This window comes from Cynocephalus volans, chromosome 1 (genome assembly GCF_027409185.1).
Source record: "Cynocephalus volans isolate mCynVol1 chromosome 1, mCynVol1.pri, whole genome shotgun sequence".
In the NCBI taxonomy this organism is placed as follows: Eukaryota; Metazoa; Chordata; class Mammalia; order Dermoptera; family Cynocephalidae; genus Cynocephalus; species Cynocephalus volans.
In genome coordinates, this window is record NC_084460.1 from 413,067 (window position 1) to 431,937 (window position 18,871).

General features: G+C 51.7%; 1 protein-coding gene across 1 annotated transcript; it reads left to right on the plus strand.

Moving 5' to 3' along the window:
- The first annotated feature begins 7,294 nt into the window (after nucleotides 1-7,294).
- Nucleotides 7,295-8,413, plus strand: LPAR5 (lysophosphatidic acid receptor 5). Its single transcript, XM_063087596.1, has one exon. The coding sequence runs from the start codon at nucleotides 7,295-7,297 to the stop codon at nucleotides 8,411-8,413; it is 1,119 nt and encodes a 372-aa protein (XP_062943666.1).
- The last annotated feature ends 10,458 nt before the right edge of the window (nucleotides 8,414-18,871 follow it).

Sequence of the window (18,871 nt, forward strand, 5' to 3'; positions counted from 1 at the left end):
GCAGACAGACCTTTTCAGACGGAGCCGGGTGAGGCAGCCGACACACCTGCCGTACCCTGGAGCGCCCTTCTGGCCTTGAAGCTCCCACTCTGGGGCATCTTGGGGAGGCCATGTCCTCCCGTTCACCCTCACGGTCATGCTGAACTCTGGACTTCCCGAGCAGGGTCCTCTGGGGACTGTTGCTAACCTTTTCCTACTCTCAGTGAAACCTTAACCCCCGCATGCATCCCCTCACCCGCCGGGGCCAGGCCCTCGGCTGGATGACAATGAGCCAATCTGATTAAACTCCACCAATGGGTTCACTGGCACAGATGTGAATCCAGACTGTCACCCTTCCCAGCTAACCAAGGTGTATTTTAATGGGGTCTTCAGGAAGCACAGCCTTAACCCAAAGCGTTCATCTATATAAGGCATTACACTAGATGATCTCTCATGTCCCTAGAGCTCTGATAGAATGTGGCTCATGAGAGGCATGAGGGGATGAAATTTTAGACAATGAGCACGGGCGGGGAAGTATTTGAGGGTCCGCAGGGCTTTCTGATACCTTCGTATCACACCAATGGGGGCAGCTGCCTACCTATTATCTATGTTTATGGGGCCTCCATGATGAACAGGAGATCTCCACCAGGTGGTATCTCCAGAACTCCTCTGTTTAGAGTGAGCTGCCCTGACGGGAGACGGAGGCAAGAATTGAGGAGACAGAAATTTACTCATGCGCGTGAGCCTCACCTCCTGGCCACCCAGAGACAGTACAGCCCAGCCGCATCTGTCAGACAACCGATGCCATCAGCTCTCCCTGACCCTGCCACTCCCGGTGTATACCCTTCATGCCCAGGGGCATAAAAAAGCCAAGGAGAAGAAGGTAGCAGAAAGGGTAAGGGCTGAAGGCAGAGGTGCACACCAAGTTCAGAGTGAGGTCAATGGAGCCGAAGGGCTCCAGGAGATTTCCCCGAGGAGGCAGGACCTGCAGGCCTAAGAGCAAGGGTGAGATGCACGCAGACCACCTCAGGGCACAGGCCAGAGGGGGGCTGAGCCTGTCTCAGAGACTCCTCTTGCCTGTTTCCCATTTTTCCAGCTCTTGAAAGCAGGGAAGATGTGCAGGTGGCGAGGTGTCATCAGGGAAACTAATGATCGAGCTGTAGGCTGCCTTTCTGTCCTGCCTTTTCCCAGAAAAATGTTGGGAAGGATGATGTCAGAGTACCCAGGGAGGGAGAAGACACTACTGAGGATGATGCTGGAAATACAGGAAGAGACAGGGCCAGCTAGGGAAAGGGTGGGGGAGTGCTGGAGCAGGAATTTTGGCTGGAGAAGCAGGGCAGGCCTGGACGGGGAGAAGGGAAGACGGTGATAAGACGTGACTCGGACACCCAGGGCCTGGGCCAAGGAGACCTCTCTCTGGAAAGAATGTGGCCACTGGGGCAGAAGGAGGCCTCACTCACCCTGGCGACCTCACACTATCTCCGTACCACAGAACTTCCATCTCATCCCTGATCCTCAGACTCAGGATAAGCTGATGAACAGGATTCATTCGTGCACCTAAAGGAGGTTTGGGACAGAGTTTTTTTTAGGGGAGAGGAGGCAGCTGGCCAGCATGTGGATCTGAACCCTTGACCTTGGTGTTTTAACAGTGTGCTCTAACCAACTGAGCTAACCGGCCTTTAGACTGAGTTAAGCTTCTGTTGGAGGCTCAGCACAGTTGGGATTCATCTGGGGAGCCCGAATGTCCAGATATTAAGGCGTCTTCAGAATTAAGCCTGTCTGTGGGGAAGGGTGCATCCTCAACATTGCCTGAACACAGAGGCAGAGGAAGTGGGCTTTGCTAATTCAGCAAATAAATTGGAGCACACACTAAAGGGATATTTTCTGTGTTGGGGCTGAGACACTGACCAGCCACCACAGAACCCGAATGAGGCTGCGACTTTTTCAGAGCTGATTCTCAGGAGCAAGGAAGGTGAGGAGATCTGAGGGTCCTTCTTTTCAAACTTCTGAGCCTAGGGAATCAGGGTCAGAGAGAACAGAAGGATGCAAATTAGAAAGAGGCGGTGAAGAGAGAGCAAGGCATTTGATACATGTGTGGGAGGGGTGGGGGGCAGAGAACGAGGGGGCAGGCAGGAGAAGCTGCACAAAGAGCAGGTCTTTCTCTTCCTTCCCTCTCCCCCTCATTGTCCCAAGTCACCTAGTCCTTTCTGCTCAGCTCCCCTCTGCATCGCTGATCAGTGGCCAGAAAGGGTGGATACCGAGGCAGGGTATGTGGAGGAGAGTGAGGGAATGATCATGATTTAGCCTCTTGCCCCTTATTCTGGTTCTCACTTCCTGCCTGTGGTAGAAAATAACCCTGCCTCTCTGGCTTATCTCAGCAAAGAGCAGAGCCCAGCCCAGCTCAGCACAGCTCAGAGGGCAATAGGACAGGTCCAGAGGCCCTGAGGAGGTAAGGAACCTGGCCCCCAGACGTGCACATGGGAAGCTGGACAGACACAGGGAGCAAAGAGTGACTGCACATGCTTGGTGTGTGAGTTTTGGAGGGAGTGAGTAGAATTGGCAGCCCCTGGTGCGTCTGTGTGCATGGCTGTTGCTTTGCTCCTCAGTGCCCTGGGGTTGAGATCTGCTTGCGCGTGTCTGCATGGGTCTGTGCTTGTGAAGCCGCCTGGATCTGTATACTGTCTGTGTAAGGATATTGTCCCTAAGGTAGGGACTGTGTTTCTCTTCTTCCTCTGGCCTGATTGTGCATGTGGTTGTGTATCACAGGGTGTATATATACACTCATTTGTATGTTACTAGAAATCTTGCGTGCACATCTTTTAGTGTGTGTGTACTTCTGTGTGTCTGTGCATGCACGCGTGTGTAGTGGCATGCTTCTGTGACCACATCAGTGTGTGCTGCTGTTGCTGAGCTTATGTGGGCCTCTGTATCACTCCTTCCCGGTGAAAGGAAACCCCAGTGTTCATTCTTTCCTGGGGTAGCTGCTGCTGTTTCTTTTGATTCCTGTATTCTCCTCTCAACCTGACCTCTTCTTCAAGGCATGGGATTGGGGGAGAGGGTCTGGGCTGCCCCTCCCCCATATCTAGACCCCCTCCTTGCATTTCCTGTTTGCCTCCTTTTTGGCGGTTTTTCCCATCTTTACCATCTGGCCTGGCTCTGTGCCCATTCAGCTCCACTGACAGGAGCCCCAGGGCTCAGAGAAGCAGGGAGTGGGGTGGGGACCAGGGCAGGGGCCTGGCAACTCTCAACGCTCAGCTTGGGCCATTCTGCATAACTGTCAGAAAGAGGTGGTTTTTTGACAAATAGGCCCCACTGTAAAGAAACCCAAGGACTTCTCCCCTTTGGAATACAGTTTTGAGAACACTGCCATTTGTTTTAGTAAAGGATTCCTAAATTTACTTTTTAGTAGTAGCTTAACTAATACATTTTGATCTGTTTAACATGGTAACTTTTTTAAGAGAAAGACTTGAGATTCTTGGAAAATAATCCACTCATTCAAGAACGATAAACTGTTACTGTAATTGTAGTGTAAACTGTTACTGAAATTTTAATGCAATGTTTCCAAACAGGCCTTTTAAGGGAGGCAGTCTTTTACTAAGTGGACAAGATACGTATGAACAAGATAGGAGTGTGAGAAGTGCTTAGGTGATTGGATTGATATGAGATATTATCACAGGACTTAGGGTGGACTAATCTGCCTGGTTGGGGGTGGATTTCCTGCAGGCAGTCAACGAGCCTCACTGAGGGCTTGCTAAGTGCAGGCAGCGTGAATATCTGCAGAGTGTGGTTCCTGCCCCAAGACCACGGAACAAATACACATAAAACAATTGAGGGGTTCAAAGCAGCAAAGTGCTTAAGTACTCAAGGACAGATCTTAAGGAGGCCTATTTGTGTGTGTGTGAAAGAAAGAGGAGTTTATGTTAACAGTGTTTGAAGTGGGAGAAAGAAGGAAGTGGGTTACTAAAAAGTATATATTTCAATTGGACAAATGAGGAAGTAAAATAATTTATCTATGTGCACAGATTTCTATAGGCAGCTATAAGAGATCAGTTGCTCTATCCAGCATCCATCCACATATCCAACCAGCCGCTCTTGTTTTTAGCATCATGGTACATCTTGGACTTAGGAGCCAGGCAGTCCTGGGTTTGAATCCTGACTTCACTCCTTATTGACAAGCTCTTGAGCTTCTGTTTCCTTTCCTATAAAATGAGGATAAACACCTATCTCAAAGGACTGTTGGAAGGATTACAGATTACGTATATAAAATACCCTGGGATATGGTGACCGATCAGCAAATGATAGCTGTTATTTTTCACTGAGGTAGGTGCTATATCACTGAGGTATCACTGAAGTGTATTTTATCACTGAGGAAAGGGATATAAAGATGAATAACCACAGTCCACAGCCCCTGCCTCAAGGAGCACAGTCTAATGGGAGCGACAGACTAGGAACAGCTAATTACTGCACACGTGGGAAGGGCTATGATACTCCTATGCACTGCTGTGCAAGCACAGGTGAGGGGACTGCATCTGCCTCGAGGGGAGGAAGGGTCAGGAATGGCTTCACAGAGTCTTGAGAAACGGGTGGGTTTGCCGGTTCGAGAGTGGGAGGAAGGGTATTCCAAGTTGGAGAAACAGCATGTGCAAAGGCAGAGTTCTAAAAACATAAGGTGTGTGCAGAATTAGTACTAGCTTGGTGTGACTGCAGAAAAGGAGCATTGGGTGCCCGGAGGGTATCAGAAATGACCCTAGTTTTTTATTTGCTTTTTAGCATGTTTAAGTTCCACTGGGTATTATTTTTGTTGCTGAAATTGATATTTTGCAGAGGCAGAAGAAATGTCCATTCCTTTTAACTGTTCTACTACGCCTCTTACAAGCCTCAAACTTCTGGGGGTGGTGGTTGGAGGGAGAACAGATAACCACAAGAAAACTTGTTATTAAAAAAGAAGGAAAGAAAAAAGAAAACTTGCTATAGTCAGGTTATGAATTTAGTTTCATGAAAGAATGTAAAGTGTACCTTTTGAGAAAAAAATCTCAGACTCTTGGGATAATTGCTCAGGATCTCAGACAACTTATCCCCCTAAGATGACATCTAGACACCTATACTCATAGCCAAAAGATGGAAGCAATCTGAATGTCCATTGAAGTTGGCTAGTTGCTCAGTCGGTTAGAGTGCAGTGTTATGACACCAAGGTCACAGGCTTGGACCCCCATGCCAGACACCATAAATAAATAAATAAATAAATAAATATCCATTGACAGATGAATGGATAAGCAAAATGTGGTATATACATACAATAGAATATATTATCTGGCCATAAAAATAAATGAAATTATGTTACATGCTTCAACATGGATGGACCTTGGAAACATTATGCTAAGTGAAATAAGTCAGACACTAGAGGACAAATATCGTATGATTCCACTCATATGAGGTATCTAGAATAGGAAAAGTCATAGCAACAGAAAGTAGAATATAGATTACCAGAGGCTGGAGTGGGATGGGGTGGGGTGGGCAGTATTTCTTAATGTTTATAGAGTTGTAGTTTGGAATAGTGAAATAGCTCTATTTCTGGAAATAGACAGTGGTTATGGTTATGCAACATTGTGCGTGTACTTAATGATACTGAATGGTACACTTAAAAACAGTAAATTTTAAGTTATGTATATTTTATCTCACACACAAAATAGGTGGCATCTGGGGTTGTGACGGAGGGATAGCTTCTGTGGTCTATGACCTTGAGCGCACCCTGTCCTCCGGCTCCTCTATTTCTTGGCCATATCCTTTGTCTGCCAACTTTTGCCTGAGGACTGCAGCTGCTGTGGTCTGCTCTGACAGGCTTGTCAGCACTTGCTCACCTCACCTCGGGCTTAGGGTCCCCTTTGAGCCCTCAGTCCCAAACCACCATCTCCCCCTCCACCACAGAACCTCATCTGGGGAGCTCCCTAGTTAGACCCTCTAGTGGAACACCTGAAAAAGTTCAACCCACGGGGCCTTCCTCTGCCTAGGAAGACTGTGCTGCCAAGTGTATGCTAATGTGGCTCTGCCCAAGACTGGTGTGCAATCAACCTGAGAGCCCCACGATATAGTAGTAGTCCCATTTTACAGATGAAGAAACTGAGGGTTAGAGAGGTCAAACAATCTTTTTTTTTTTTTTTTTTTGGCAGCTGGCCAGTACTGGGATCTGAATCCTTGACCTTGGTGTTATCAACACCACGCTCTAACCAACTGAGCTAACCAGCCAGCCAAGATGTCAGCCAAGCTAGATCCAGCCCACACAGGAGAAATGGCGGATGTGATGAGTGAGCCTGGGATTTTGTAGTGTTCTCAGGAGTTTGAACTTTGTTCTTTAGACAATGGGAAGCCAGCCTGACACCTCTCCCGGGGAGGTGCTCCATAGTACTTCTTGCCATCTGACACACTACCTGTTTACTTACACTTCTTTATTACCTGTCTCCCTCAAATGGAACGTAAAGTAGGCAGCGGCAAGGCCTTTGTTTTGTTCACTGCTGTGAACATGCCTGAAACCTTCTGAAGGCTTGATCAGTAAGCATTTGTGGGTTGAAGGAAGGAAGGAAAGGATTCGGAAGGGAGGGAAGAAGAGAGGAAGAAGAGGAGGAGAGAGGATGGAGAGAGGGAGGGATTGATATTGTGAGATAATAACAGCCATCTAAGCATTTGACACATGAGTACATCACCGTATTTAATCTCCAAACAACCTCATGAAGTAAGCACTACTATTAAATTCCTCTCCCTCTCCCTCCCCTCCCCCTCCCCCTCCCTCTCTCTCTCTCGTTTTTTCCCCCAGGTAAGACAAAAGAGGTTCAGAGAGATTAACTTTCCTGAGGTCAGACAGCTACACAAATTGGCAAGGCCAGGATTTAAACCCAGGCAGTGTGGAGTCCCTGACTCCAGAGCCTGGGCGTTTAACAGCGTGCTGTATAGTCCTGCTCTAGGAAGCTATTCTGGCCCGATGGATGGTGGGGAAAACCCTGAGGCTGAGAAAAAACTCAGAGGCCAGCCAGTCTAGCTAGTAAACATTTGTGCCTGTGGCCCTGTCCCTGCATAACTCTGACTTTTGGCTTGCCTTCCTATTTCAGGTCTCCACTGCTGACGACGCTGTGACCGAAAGCACCCAGTCCTTGGCAGCCTCTGCTCCTGCAGCCATAGCCCACATTCCCATGCCCTGCCTCTGCTTGCTTTGGGCTGTCTCTGTACAGCCTCCGGGTCCCCCATCCTGGAGGTGAACGCCGTGCTCAGACCCTGGTGTGCCCCATGATGCCGCCAGCCTAGCTCCCCCTCCCACTCTGGCACGATGTTGGCCAACTCCTCAGCCAACACCTCTTCTACCAACAGCTCTGTTCTCCCGTGCCCCGACTACCGGCCCACCCACCGACTGCACATGGTGGTCTACAGCCTGGTGCTGGCGGCCGGGCTACCCCTCAACGCGCTGGCCCTCTGGGTCTTCCTGCGCGCTCTGCGCGTGCACTCGGTGGTGAGCGTGTACATGTGCAACCTGGCGGCCAGCGACCTGCTCTTCACCCTGTCGCTGCCCGTGCGCATCTCCTACTACGCACTGCACCACTGGCCCTTCCCGGACCTCTTGTGCCAGACGGCGGGGGCCATCTTCCAGATGAACATGTACGGCAGCTGCATCTTCCTGACGCTCATCAACGTGGACCGCTACGCCGCCATCGTCCACCCGCTGCGGCTGCGCCACCTGCGGCGGCGCCGCGTGGCGCGGCTGCTGTGCCTCGGAGTGTGGGCGCTCATCCTGGTGTGCGCCGTGCCCGCCGCCCGCGTGCACAGGCCCTCGGCCTGCAGCCACCGGGGCCTCGAGGTGCGCCTGTGCTTCGAGAGCTTCGGCGACCAGCTGTGGAAGGGCAGGCTGCTGCCGCTCGTGCTGCTGGCCGAGGCGCTGGGCTTCCTGCTGCCCCTGGTGGCCGTGCTCTATTCGTCGGGCCGCGTCTTCTGGACGCTGGCGAGGCCCGACGCGTCGCGGACCCAGCGGCGGCGGAAGACCGTGCGCCTCCTGCTGGCCAACCTCGTCATCTTCCTGCTGTGCTTCGTGCCCTACAACGCCACGCTGGCCGTCTACGGGCTGCTGCGGGGACACCTGCTGGTGGCCAGCCACGCGGCCCGCGACCGGGTGCGCCAGGTGCTGATGGTGCTGGTGCTGCTGGCCGGCGCCAACTGCGTGCTGGACCCGCTCGTGTACTACTTCAGCGCCGAGGGGTTCCGCAACACCCTGCGCGGCCTGGGCACGCCGCTCCCGGCCAGGACCGTGGCCACCAACGGGGCTCGTGGCGCGCTCGCCGAACTGCGCGTGGAGGCCACGCACACCGCAGCGCCGGACGCTTCCAGTCAGGGGCTGCTCAGGCCCTCCGACCCCGGGACGCCCTTCACGCAGCGGCCCCAGGACTCGGCTCTCTGAACGCGCGCGGTGCCGTCGCGCCGCCCACCCGCTCCCCGCCGCGCCTCTCACTGTCGCTGGCTCGCAGGGCGTGCGCACGACGGAGGCAGGCTGCGGGAGAGGTGTGGAAGCAAGGGTGCAGGGAAGGGGCCGTGCTCCCGCGGGAACGGCTCCTTTACGTTGGTGGCAGCGAGCGCGGCGCGCGGAGGACCCCTCTCTGGCGGGTCAGGAGTGATGCGGTGACCCTGCCCGTGCAGAGGCGGAAGACGAGGAAGTGCCCTGGTGGGGCACAGACAGGAGACAAAGGGCTTGCTCTGGATTTAGACCCGCCACAGCGGTCTGCTGGACATCTGCCGGCTTCTGTCTGTGCTGACCTCGGGCCGTGGATGCCACCCACTGTGTTCCACCTGGGCGCCCCCTGCTCAGCACTGAGGCGTAATACGAGAGTTTATTTGATACGACAGAATTGAGCTCCTCCTTGTTTAGTGGCTCCTAACGACTGGGAGCCCGCGCTCAGCGTGGGGGATTGCGGCAGGGCAGGGCTGACTTAGAGACCCCCCGAAGCCTAGCCCTTGCTCTCTCTCTGGGTCACCCCTTTTTCCACCTGACCCCCCTTCCCCGGCCTCCTCCACTCTAGGTCCTAATATTCTTCCTCTCCCTCTGCTTCCTTTGTCCCAAGTAGGGAGCAGATTCTTTGTGCTAAAGCATTGGTTCTCCAACTCTTTGGTCTCAGACCACTTTACCCTTTAGAAACCGAGGATCCCAAAGAACTTTTGATTGATTATGCTTTGTTCTTTTGATGCTCACCGTATTAGAAACTAAAGCCGGGCCGGCCCCGTGGCTCACTCGGGCGAGTGCGGTGCTGGGAGCGCCGAGGCCGCGGGTTCGGATCCTACATGGGGGTGGCCGGTGCGCTCACTGGCTGAGCTGGTGCGAGCGACACCGGGCCGAGGGTCGCGATCCCCTCACCGGTCAAAACAAAAAAAGAAATTAAAGCTAATATGTTTGTAAAACACAGAAATACACAAGCACACATGCTATTAGCCATGAGAACAATAATGTCATAAGACTTCGGGAAGCATCTGGAAAACTCTGCAGTGTGAGAAAATGAGATTGAAGAGGACAAATGACATCTCTAGTAGCAGTATGAAAATCGCTTTGCCCTGGTGGACTTCCTCAAAGAGTCGGTCCCCGGATCACACTTCCAGAACCATACTCTTCTAAAGAGTTCATGTCCGACTTCTTCCCAGGGCATTATATGCGGTGTTTTTATTACTGTGGGCAGAGGTCAGTGCTCAACAGATTAATTGCTGGGCCGAGCCCGTGGCGCACTCGGGAGAGTGTGGCGCTGGGAGCGCAGCGACGCTCCCGCCGCGGGTTCGGATCCTACATAGGAATGGCCGGTGCACTCACTGGCTGAGTGCCGGTCACGAAAAAGACAAAAAAAGAAAAACAAACAAACAAACAAAAACCAAATTAATTGCTAACACTAGCCCTTAAGCTTGGGGTTTTCTGGGGGGTGAGCACACCACGTGGAACAGGACCTTGGGCTTACCTGAGCAGCAGCCCTGGGGGTGGGGGTGGAACTAGTCACATAGACATTTAGGGGGGAAGGGGTGGGACTTCTCTGGGGAGGGGAAAAAGGAACCGTGCCACAGCCAGGAGAGGAGTTCATAGGGAAGTAACAGGGACACGGGAGGACAGGCATAGGCTGTTCCCAGCACACTGGAGTCAAGGGAAGTGGGCCACCTATGTTTCCTTCCCTCTTTACCCAAGCAGGGTGCTGGGAGGGGCCGCAGAGTTGGCACTAGAACATCCCCAGACCCTGACATTAGTGAGGGAGTTGTTGCCATGTGTCTGTCGTGTATGCATTTCTGTCCCCGTGTCTCTCAATACTATGTTTTCGTGTGTGTGTGTGTGTGCGTGCGTGTGAGAGAAAGAGGAGAGAGAGAAAGAGAGTGAGTGTGTGTGTGTGAGGGTTTTCCCACGTGTGCCTGGGCGTTTTAGTTGGGAGCGTATAAAGCTTTTGTGTTTGCCTTTATGCCAATTGCTCCAGATGATTTACTGGGGTAAAATGACCCCTGGTGGCCAAACTAGAGAACTGACCCAGATTCCTCAGTGATAGTCATGAAGTCCGGGCCCTTCTCCATCTGGGTGGAGGTTAGAACCCTGGGCCGGTCCTCCCGCTGTTCTAGAGGATGCCTGGTATTAGCACCTGATCCATGTCACTTCATCCCCAAGGCTGGAGAGCTGTGCGCTTCTTGTCCTGAGAGCACCAGCAGCACCAAACCTCATAGTCCAAAATCTAAGCATTTTGCCCTATCCAAACTAAATCGAAACAAACAAAAAAAAAAAAAAAAGAAAGAAAGAAAAAATAAACAAAAGAAAACTAAATCAATCACAACTTTATAAATTACTTGAGTACTTTTGTATGAGTGATTAAATACGTGAGTAAATTCCAAAGTGATTGAAACTCACAGCAGATATCACCTTCTGCCGTACTGTATAACTTATTTATTTATTCTAATTCTTATAGTTTGTTGCCTATCTCCGCCCCACCCCACCCCATCTTCTTAGGTAGAATGTAAGTTCCATGGGGGCAGAGATTTTAGTTCGTTTAGTTCTCTGACATACCCTAGCATCTAGTACAGTTTCTGGTGCAGAAGAAGTGCTCAATAAATATATGTTGAATGAACAGTCAGATCTTGCTGCAAAGTAGTTTATTATCTAGTGGGGACCACAAAACAAGTAAAAAAAAAAAAAAGTGTAACACAGGACAGAAGATGCAAGAATGCAGGGTAAGGGGCTGGCTGTTAATTTGGGGGCAATGGGAAGCTCTTGAGTGAGGTTTTGCTCACACTGACAAACTGTGTAGGGTAAGCTGTTAAGGGAATGAGCTGGGTAGAGTCTCAGGAAAAGAGAGTGGTCAGGGAGCTACTGTAAGACTTGAGAAGTGCGATTATGGCCTGTGGAAGAGGTAGATGGAAGTAGGTTATCTCCAGTGTGAAATCTACGGTGTTAAAGCTCTGCTGGACTGTTTCCCCACATTCAGATATCTAAAAGGTTTTCTCTTTCTGAGAATAGAGAGGCAAGAGTAGATTAAGGAGATGTTGCAGGCAGAGGGGGAATGAACAGAACCTGACAAGCAACAGGCCGTGGAGGTTTAAGAAAACGTGTAGCCTCTGCCATCTTCACAGTTACTGATTGAGGCGTATGATGGAGGCAAGATGTGGGAAATGCGGAGTCCTCACCTCGTGTCTTGGAGCTACCCCACTTAAGGTCTAGGAAAATCCAAAGGAGAAGGAGAAAATCTTAGATGGAAGAGAAAGAGTGGCAACAGTTTTTACAAATACGCTTCTGTATGCCAGGATTTCAATTTAGTGCTTAAGATGCATTATCATATTTAGTTATTGTAATAACCCTCTGAATTAGGGATAATGGTATCCCCATTTTACAGATGAAAATCCTGGAGAATCTGAGGTTTAAGGTAACACAACCAAGACGTGGCTCAGTCTCTCCTGGGCTGTCTCTCCATCCTGCTCTACCTCCCCTTCCTGGTACCCGCCCCCATCCCTGGCTGCCTTACGTACCTCCCCTGGCTTCCTTGCCTCTCCTTACCTCCTCCTGGGGGTCAGCTCTCTCAACTGCCCGTGTTACACCGAATCTGCTGGATCATCTCCGCCCCACTCTTCCCAGTTCTTCCTCCATGCTCCTAATCCACTTACCCCACACCACACCCACCCCTTCCCTCTCCCCTTGCCTCAGCCCCTGGTGCTGGACTCAGTGTGGCAGTGTGGGGGCTGAGACCTGGGCTCACTCAAGATCCCAACCCCATCGAGGTAGGAGTAGCTTGTTGGTGGCACACGCAGGCCGGATGGCTTGGACTTCATGCAGTCATCATCTCTCCCCTTCCCCAGGCTGCAATATATGTAGCATCTCCAAGACAGCACCCCGTGATTGTCCACCAGCTAAACCAAGTAGGGGACTGGATTTTGGTTCTCCATTCCTCAAAATCTGTCTCTTCTGCAGGATGGTCTCTCCACATGGTGAGAGTAGTTGGGAGAAAAGTAACAATCATTGGTTTTGAAATAAATTCAGGAGAAACAGGGCAGAGGTGAGGGACCTTAGAGGAAGAGCAAAGATGCTTCCTTCTTGGTCCTGAACCATCTTGAGGGAAATCCCTGTAAGGGTGCCACATGGGATCCCAGGGAAGAAATGGGGAAGGGGAGGTTAATCTCATACTGGCCTTCCTTCTGCATTCTTTCAGGACGCCTTGGAGACAGACAGAAGCTGGGGTAATTACTGCTATGCTAGCCTTTCCAGAAGAGCACTGAAAGCCCTGGAAGGTGAAGTTTCTCATACAGGGTTTGGGGAATCCCAAAGGCTCCCAGAACTTTGAAATCGAGCAAACCTGGGTACTAATTTCAGCTGTCACTTCTTGGCAATGTGACTTCAACTAACTACTCAACCTCTCTGAGCTTGTTTTCTCCTCTGTGTAGGATGGGGCTCGTAACATCTACTTATGGGGTTCTCATGGGGGTCAATGAGATCACCTTTCAAAGGTACTTTAAAGGACCCATAAATGGGAGCCCTCTTTCCAACAAGAGTATGGGGAGGAGATGCCATTTGTGGAGTCTGCTTGTGATGCCCAAGAGGAGTGTTTCTGGAAGACAGCAAGGCTCTAGGTGAATCCTCACCCAGACAGATCTGCCAGCCATCAGAACTGAGGCCAGGGGAACTGGTGAGCAAGGCAGGCGGGCACTTTCCATGGTGCTAGGTCAAGCAGACAGTCTTCAGGGCCAGTGACTGGCCTGTTGCCCTCTGGGGGCACTCTCTCCCCACTAGGCCAGTGTCCATCCCGCAGGCTAAGGAGTAGGTGGAAAAGTGCATGAAGGTGGGGGGGAGGATAGGATGAAGAACCAAGCAATGGAGAGAGGGCAAGGGAGGAGGCTGGAGGGGAAGTAGGGGCCCTGGCAGGCACGGGGTGGGGCTGGGCGAGGGGCCCAGGGCAGGAGGGCGGGAGAGAGCCTGGGAGGGAAAGCGCCGACAGAGGCGGGGAGGAGGGACAGGGAGGGAGACTGGCGGCGCTGACACAGCCTCGATGTGTGCAACGGGCTGGGGTTTGGCCCACAGGTCAGGCGTCTGGCAGTATTATGGGATGGAGAGGCCTTAGGAGACAGGGAGAGTATTATGGGCTGGAACAGCCTTAGGAGACTGGGGAATATTATGGGCTGGTGAGGCCCGGCTCCAACTGGAGGCGGGAGGAAGGGGTGCGGGGCGGGAAGGGGGGGCGGTGGTGGAAGGGAGTATTATGGGCTGGAGGCCTCCTGCGACCAGAGGCAAGAGTATTATGGGCTGGCAAGGTCTTCGGTGGCCAGAGGGGGGAGCGGCGGGGGATGGCACCGGCTGCATGTGACTGAGGGGGGGCCAAGTTGGGGGGGTGGTGAGTGGGGGTGGGGAGCTTATTATGGGATAGCTCTTTGTACCTACTGCGGGGACTGCTTCTCCAGGAGATATTATGGGATGCCGCGTGTGGGAGGGGGAGGGGGGCTGAGGGATTATTATGGGATGGTGGTGCAGGATGGGGAGGGCCTGTGGAGCTCCTGTCCAAGCCCAGGGGAGGGGGGACCCCGTCACCCCGTACTCTGTTAGCGTCCTCTCTAGGTCAGCCCCTCTCTCAGACGGCCCAAGGGGAGCACCTGGACCCCATCGCCCTGTGTACACACGTACATGCACACTTTGGGCACCTCCACCCATCCTGGGCATCTCCCCTAACGAGCAGCCACCTCCGGGGTGCCCCTGGGGGATGGGGAGAAAGCCTCAAGGCGGGGTTGCGGTGGCCGGTGGGTCACACTCCTGCCTGCACAATGTCCTTTTTGCCCCCTAACCCCTTATTGCCACTCTTCTTTCCCTTCGCCCTCCCTTCCACCAAGTGGGGGCCCTTGGTCCTCCTCCCCTCCCCCTCTGTCCCTTCCATTTCCTCTCCAGCTCCCTCCACAGCAGCAACCAGTAAAACAGGCGGCCAGCTATTATGGGATGGCTGCTCCCAGCAGCTCTGCAGGGAGGGGGCGGTCACCGCAGAATGTCTCTTGTGGGTGGCTATTATGGGATGGCCGCCTCTTTTGGGGGGTGGGGGCTAGGCAGGAGGATTATTATGGGATGCTGGGGGGGCCGTCCTGGGTAGGTGAAGCCGGTGGGGGGTGGGAGGATGGGGAAGGAAAGGAAGGAAGAGGGAGGGAAGGAGGTGGGAAGGGTGGGGTGAGCCCTGGAGCCAGACCTGAGGCTTGGCAGGAGCAACTAGCTGGAGAGGTTTCTTTGGTGACAGCTGTTTGAAGGGGCCCATGGGGCAGGCTCTAGTGAGCCAAATCTGAACCCTGCACACCTGGGTCCTTGTCACAGCTTGTGAAGTGCAGGGTTGCTGAGTCCAGGGCCTGCAGTGCTGTGTTGGAAGTGAGATCTCCTAGGTCTGGCTGGGTGGCACACCCAAGGGAAAAGTGCTCCTGGGTGACCACAGTACCCAGGCACTCTCCTCCGTCTTTGCCTTTCTCGGTTGGAGCCTTGGGACCATAGCTCAGGTGGGGACGATGTGGTGCAGTCACAGCCAGAGAACAGAGGCAGAGTTGCCTCCACAAGGACAAACACCTGGTGTGTCACCCCCAAGTCCCATATGATGTGCAGCCTGTCTAGCCATCAGAGTGCACTGCCACTGTGGCTTTTCTTCTCTCTGTTTTCTTCCAAAATCCCCTTTTATGACAGAGCAGAATACCGTGGCTCCTTGGATCTCTTATGAGCAGAGTTTCTCGGGTTCACACAGATCAGAGGTGTAAGGATAGGAATTAGAACATATGCTGAAAGCTCTCATGGACAGCCCACTCTAAGTGTTATTCTAGGTTCTTCTGTATCCTGGGATGGAAACAGAACACTAAGGTAACTGGCTAAAGAGGCTACCCCCCTGGGTGCATTAATTAGGAGATTGTCCCACCTTTAGTCTCTGTGGGCCAATTATGCTAGTGGTTTGTTTATAATTTATCTGGGAAAGTAGTGTGGGGCCAGAATAAGGAGGGGGAGGCATTAAATTGTAAAGACCATAAAGCAACACACAAGCACATACATCCTAGCCCTCAAGAAGAGAGGAAGGGATTCGTAACCTTTTGCATGTGGTGCTATCAGGGAAAGGTGGGGAGTCAGAAAAGCGAGGGAAAAAATGGGTAAAACCTGCAGGGATAGGGACAGAGGGACTGTGATGGGTAAAAAGTACTATTATTGTTATTATTATTGTTTTTTTGGCAGCTGGCCAGTAGGGGGATCTGAACTCTTGACCTTGGTGTTATCAGCACCACATTCTAACCAAGTGAGCTAACCAGCCAGCCCTGGTACCGGTATTTTTAATCACAGGCAAGAAGCTGTGACGACTCAGTTATAAGCTTACTGTTTTATACTGAGGTAACGTGGTATACATATGAGAGGAATGGTGTGGGGCAGATAGAAATATTACAGAAGAGAATTTGAGGCCTAGAGACAGGCTGCATCCCCTAGAGAGATAGGCCTAGAAGAGGGCATAATGGGTCTCTGGCAGCTCTAGGTAGGAAGGAGCAACTTCCTTGAAAGGATTTATACCCACATTATGGTATATTGACAGAGCTGCCTCTTCTCCCCACATTGCAGAACACAAGTTTCATTCTTAGTACTCAGAATAAACATGGGGGAGGGTTTGGATAAGTGAATGGGTCCAATACTGATGTCAAGAGAGTTCGACGAGGGAGACGATGGCAGCCTTGCAGGGTGGGGAAAAAGGGGGCCGGCCTGTGGCTCACTCGGGAGACTGCGGTGCTGATGACACCAAGGCCATGGGTTCGGATCCTTAAAAAAAGAAGAATGGCGAAAATAGCCAGCACGCCACAGTGAGTACAGCTAGAGTGTGGTCCAGGGAGCTGGGATGAGTATTGGAAAAAGAAAACATAACCTTCAATGGTGACAGTGGGAGTTTTTGGCAAGACCTGAGGTCTTTTTGTTTTTGTTTTGTTTGTTTTTCTGACCTGAGGTCTTTAATGCTGAAACTCCAGTCCTAAGATGATAATAGAGTTAAGTAGGGGATGCTAGTGGTTATGCAAAGGCAGGCAGGGGTTGGTGGAAACACTTATCAGCATCATTGGCGCTGTGGTGGGAGCCAAGGGATTGTAATTTCCCGAAGCAAGCTCTTGCTCTCCTGAACACGCTTCTTGCCGGTTCTCCAGTCCCTTGGATCCCATGGAAGAGAAGAGACATCTGGCCAGAACCTTGGTCTAGGGAAGTGGGACGAGCAGGGCAATGCGGAAATGGCACGAGGCTCATCCCAGGCACTTCTGGCCAGGAAGGGCCCTTCCTACGAGGAAGCTCTGATTTCTTTTCAACCTGTCCCTCTTCCATAGATCTTGGACCTGTTCGAAAAAGGACCATGAGAGCAGAGGGAGACACTGCCTCTGACTTGGGGGACAGTGGGGTTCACTTGGGTCCTGATTCTCAGGGTTAGGCAGGGGGAAAAGCAACAGATTTCCAGGGTCAGGTTCTCTGAGGGCCAAAGGATTTTAAGATTGGGCTCTTCCAACTTTCTAGGGCTGGGTCCCCAAGGGGGCCGGAGGGTAGATGCACTTAGGGAAGGGGATGGTATATGCTGGAAGGCTACCTTGTGGCATCATTGAGTGAAGAAGGCATTCTGGAATGTTGACTTGTACACAAAGAGGGAAAGATGGTGAACGTTATACAACCAAGGATTTTTTGAGGTGGAGAATGGGTCCTCAACAAGATGAAGATGGGGGCAATTGGAGACTTCAGAATATAAGATGGGAAAGTGACTGAAAAATGTGGGACACTGAGGTAAGCAGGATGTGGTGTTCAAGAATGAGGGTAACAATTCCGGCATGTTGATGAGTCTCTCATGAAGGAAGAACAATGGTGATATAGGATTTCAGTGTTAGGAACACTGGATGAATACTGCTTTCCAATCAAAATCCCTTAGTAGTAGGGAACAGATAGGAGATTATCTTGACCAACCATCTATACCCATAAATCCTTTGGAAATACCTTCCAGCCTCTGGGAGGACCACCAAGGACTCTACTGGTATATGATCTCTCCTGAGACCAGTTGGGATTTGCATTATTCTCTGTAACAGGAAATTGGGAAATAGTGCTCAGTAGTTCTCCCTTGACACCAGACATTCTATCTGGCATCACAGTTTGTTTGGTTGTTCATTCCTCTTGAAGGGAGGCACTCGTGGTCTTCTTTGCATTCTCTGTGGTGCCCAGCTCTGTGCCTTGCTAGGTACTCTGTCACATGTGCTGAATGAACCTGGGCAGTGGTGAGTAAAAGGAGAGCAGGTCTCAGCTCTTGGTGTGTACATAGCGGGATCCTCAGTTCACATCACGATGGGATGTCCGTCCATGGCAGTGGCCTGGGGGTGCTGATGAATGGTCCCTGATGGGGGACGGGGGTGTGGTGGCGAGAGGAGTGCTGGAATGTTGAGAAATATTCTTTGGATGGGAATTTGTAATTATTATGAGATTCTTTTGGGGAAAATTAAACTTCACGAAAAAGTTTCATCTGGTCAAGTGTTGGTCTTACTCAAAATTTGAGAGCTGGAGGTAAGCATCTGGAAAATACCTGGATTTTGGTGGGATTGGGTGAGACCCTAGGTTGGCTCTCAGCTCATAACTGTCTGGAAATGATGGGATGAAGAAATCTGGGGTCCTAGACATCAAGAGGCTTTATGCCAGGATACTGCTTTGGCCCAGAAAGGGATTAAGGTGTGTGCAGGTGGCGGCAGGGACAGGGCAGTGTGGGTAGCAGCCGTGCCTTGCCCTCCCTGCTGTGGGTGTTAGAACAGACTGAGCGTCTGGAGATGGCGGAGGTATGCCTCACTGGAAGGGTGTAGGGGTGCTGGAGTAGAGACTAGCATTATGGGATGTGGCACTGGTTGTGTGGGGAGCACTATCGTATGTCTGGTTGACCACTGGCTCCTTGCAATTATTATGGGCTGTCAGGGTATGGGTGGGGCAGTAAAATTATTATGGGATATCTTTCCAGGGTTAGGGGAAAGTATACTAGATGTCCATCTGTGGGGCAACAGGGTTGCTGATCATTATGGGATATCTCTTGGATAGGGAGGAGTGGTTATTATGGGCTGTGGAGCTAGAAGAGTGTGTGAAGGCTGCGAACATCTAGACCCTAGCCTGCGGGGACGAGGGCAGCTCCCGGGGGCTGGTTATTATGGGATGCAAGTACAGAAAATGGGAGACTGATTATTACGGGATGTGTGTGGGAGGAGGCCGAGTGTCCGTGGTAGTGTGTGTGGCGGGGTGAGCTTCTGACTATTATGGGATATCAAACTGGGGGTGGATGAAGGGGTTATTATGGGATGTCTGTGGGGGATGGGGCTGAGTATTATGGGATATGAGGCTGAAGTGCTGGGAGGGATGCTTATTATGGGATGGCCACGGAGAGGG

Excerpts from the sequence above, each read along its gene's own strand:
- LPAR5 (XM_063087596.1), top strand. The coding sequence starts at position 7,295 with ATGTTGGCCAACTCCTCAGCCAACACCTCTTCTACCAACAGCTCTGTT.